Source organism: Pistacia vera, unplaced genomic scaffold, assembly GCF_008641045.1.
Source record: "Pistacia vera cultivar Batoury unplaced genomic scaffold, PisVer_v2 Contig702, whole genome shotgun sequence".
NCBI lineage: Eukaryota > Viridiplantae > Streptophyta > Magnoliopsida > Sapindales > Anacardiaceae > Pistacia > Pistacia vera.
Window position 1 is genome coordinate 44892 of NW_022196560.1, and position 3726 is coordinate 48617.

Genomic DNA, 3726 nt, shown 5'->3' on the forward strand with positions numbered 1-3726 from the left:
ATCAATAGAATGGTAGCAATAAGTAGCATCAATGATTATCCACATTCCATGTGCGCCGTACAGTATCACATAATCTCTATTGTGTCCATTAATTCTTGACAAAACGACACAAGGAATCAACAACAGCTCATGTAATAAAGAAAGACCCACTTAATGAAATATAAAATATCACTACTCATATTTAAAAGTGTATGTATGTATTTTATAATTTTGAGTATTTATGTATGCGTAGACGGAAGACAATATACAACTTAAATATTGAGGAGATATATTTATTCCTTGTCACTTTATATTTGCTAATGCAAAATGTATATTGGCTAACTACACCATACTCCTGTTCAAGAATTGTCCACAGACAAAGGAGATTGAACCTGATTTTTTTTTTATTCATTCATTTATTTATTTATTTTTTTTTTTTTTTTTGAGAATTTCTCTAGGATATAGATCTTGAACTAAATCATAAATTCCTCTTTAAGAATTTCCTAAATATCAAAAATAAGATTGAACCCTATTGTTATTTGGAGGATTGCTCTGAGATACAGATTTTGTAGCATTACAGAAATCACATGTATATCTTTTTGTTGATATGAAATGTCGTATTGTCTATGTGACATGGTATATTGAAGTTAGTCATAAATAATTGGAGGACATTGTTGTATTACTATATAAATTAAATTGATAGCTACTAACATCAAATAGTTGCATCAAAATTACTATTTGATTTTATCAAAAATAAAAAGTTTCGTACATAGCCGTTCTGTTAACGTCTGAGCCTTTATTGGAAGATGCAATATTTCCTGTTGGGTATTCAGAAAATTGGAATCAGCTGAACTGATTGGAAGGCGAGCCACAGCCCCACAAAGTCGGTGGGCGTGTGGCATGGGGACGGTGGCTGCAGTCCGCCGACCCAGCACCAGAATTAGTGTTTTTTTTTTTTTTTTTTTTTTTTATGGAGATGATAAACCATGTTCTTTCATTTTCTTGATGGAAAAACACATTTGCTTGCATGTTTGATGGATGCAAATTCTTTTGCTGAAATCAAACTATCAAAAACTTAAAATAAATAAACGATGTCAACGAGGCTAGCTAATCTTCACCCAAACCGGCATTGATATTTACATTCATTCAAGATTCAAGTAAGACAAAAACAAGCTCAACAGTTCATTTCCGGAATTGTCACAGTAAATTACAAAGCCATAAACTTTAAGATTTACTAGCCTAAATTTTATCCGGGAAAAAAAAAAATTAAACAGTGGTGAGCCAAGAAAAGCTATGTAGATAATTAGGCATAGCTCAAAAAAGGGTGTAAAAATTGGGTTATAATAAAACATCCCAAAGTTTATGTCGCCAATGCTGCACGCCAGGCCACTTGCAAAATACAATACCTCAATGAATGAAGCCATCTATGCTGACCCAGAACGAAAAAAGAAAACACTAAGCTCCTGACGACCATTAATATTCCCATCAGGATCAATCAAATGATAAGATTCAGAATTAGATGAGCCACGAACTCTCTTGAAATTTGCTCTGAAGTACATGAGTTCATCGTCATGATCTTGATCGAGTGCCTTTACATTAATAACACCAGCACCGGCAACAACCAAATCCATCAGCCTGAGCACATGCATATCGGCCTTTGATATTTTGCGCTTCACTGCATAACCAACTTTCCTCCCATTACAGTACATAGTCCACACTGGCGTGGACATAAGTGACTCATCATCACCATATCCAAAACTTGTACACTCTAAAGCAATACGTAAAATCCCACCCTGCATTTCTTTAGCTAATATACTCGTGGAAACTGCGAGTTCAAGGAGGAGAACGGGGATGGTGGATTTGGAGTGTGTTTGGATACAGAATCTCACTTTGCCTCGACGGTAGCCGAACATGGTGCCGGTGATTGTATTGGATGAAGTGGTGCAGACGGGTTTTGGATGGAAATGGTTGTGGATATTATTAGCGTAATTTTCTTTTTCTTCAATGAAAGTAGTTCCGTTGCAACTTGGAACGAGGAGATGGATGAGACAACGGAGAAGCCTCCATGAGCGCACTTGTTTTTGGCACTCCACGGCGGTGACACCGGTGGCTATGTTGGTGGCACCCATTCTTGAATATGGCATGGTGCCTTTTGGGGGAGTAAGGCTTAGATTGTTGTTGAACGTTTGGGGTTTTAATAGAGATGAGGAAACTTTTTTTCTTTTTTCTTTTTTCTGAATTTAGTTGGGATAGTAATTAAAGATGTTCCGTATGTGAACTTTGTTAAATGAAACTTTATTAGCATACGTGGCACAAAAGCGTTTTAATTAATCTTAGAATTAGAAATTCCAGTTGTTATTTACAAAGCAGAAGTCAACTTCTTATGAAATAAAATAATGAAGAGTTAGACTATACATTATTTCGTTTACTTTTTTGATTAAGTAAAAACATTAATACGGGGCCTGCATCTTTCACCTAATAATTTTAACTTTAAAAGCTTAACTTGAAAAAAAAAATCATATTTGATTTTTCTAATTCATTACCACTCTGCACCTCTGGATTAAATAAATGATTGTTGAAAATTGTAAGTCAAGATTTTAAGTTAACATTGTTGAAAATTTTAGTCAAATAATTATTTTTTCAATTTAAAAGATCTCAAACCTATACATCGTATTTCACACTAAGCTGAATTTAGCAAAACAATAATAACTATTGTACTCACAAATTATTTATTCAATTTTTTTTTTATACAAATTGATATAAAAAGTATAGAGATAATATAGTAAGAAATTAAATGTAATTAAACTGTTAAATCACATGATTATGCATTATAAGTTTATAATTAACGGTAATTTGCATGTAAATATTCAAAAATCTAATGTGTTTGAATGAGTTAAATTGATTGTTTGTTGAAATTAATAATTTGTATGTTATTATGCCTAAAAGGTCATGCTGATGTCAGCTTAACAAGTGTCTAAAAGACAAAATGTATTAGCTATCAAGCTCATACCGTCTCGAAGATATTCATACCAACAGATGAGATGTCTCCAACACATTAATGTCATTATTATTTTAGTTTATGTTGTATTTTCTTTTAATTTTACTGTTTTTAAATTAGTGTTAATTTTTATTTTGAATTATTGTAGTTTAATATTTACATTGAATAAAATTTTCTTTTTAATTTTTCATCATTTTTTGAATTATATAATTATTATAAATTTATTATTATAAATAATAATCAAATTAACATAAATATAAATAACAAAAATTAAAAAAATAAAACATGTTTTATAGTAGATGAATAGTGTCACACCAAATTGGTATGGATGAATAATGTTACTCCAAATTTGACATGACACTATTAAGGCATCTCCAACCCAACGCCAACACCAAAATAGTGTGAAAAATGTGTTTCAACCCAACACCAAAAACTACACCAAATTGGTGTAAGTGAACAGTGTCACTCACACCAAATTTGGTACGACACTATTCATTCACACCAATTTGGTGTAGCACTATTCATCTACTATAAATTATATTTTATTTTCTTACTTTTGTTATTTGTATCTATGTTAATTTGATTATTATTTATAATAATAAATTCATAATAATTATATAATTCAAAAAATGATAAAAAATGAAAAACAAAATTTTATTCAATGCAAATATTAAACTATAATAACTCAAAATAAAAATAACACTAATTTAAAAACACTAAAATTAAAAGAAAATACAACATAAACTAAA

General features: G+C 30.8%; 1 protein-coding gene across 1 annotated transcript; it reads right to left on the reverse strand.

Annotated features, from left to right (window-relative positions):
- Positions 1-1188: 1188 nt before the first annotated feature.
- LOC116114192 (protein MIZU-KUSSEI 1-like) lies at positions 1189-2114 on the reverse strand. Its single transcript, XM_031400345.1, has one exon. The coding sequence runs from the start codon at positions 2106-2108 to the stop codon at positions 1404-1406; it is 705 nt and encodes a 234-aa protein (XP_031256205.1). The 5' UTR covers positions 2109-2114; the 3' UTR covers positions 1189-1403.
- Positions 2115-3726: the final 1612 nt, after the last annotated feature.

What these genes read in the sequence shown, in the direction of transcription:
- LOC116114192 (XM_031400345.1), bottom strand. Translation starts at nt 2,108, where the DNA reads ATGGGTGCCACCAACATAGCCACCGGTGTCACCGCCGTGGAGTGCCAA.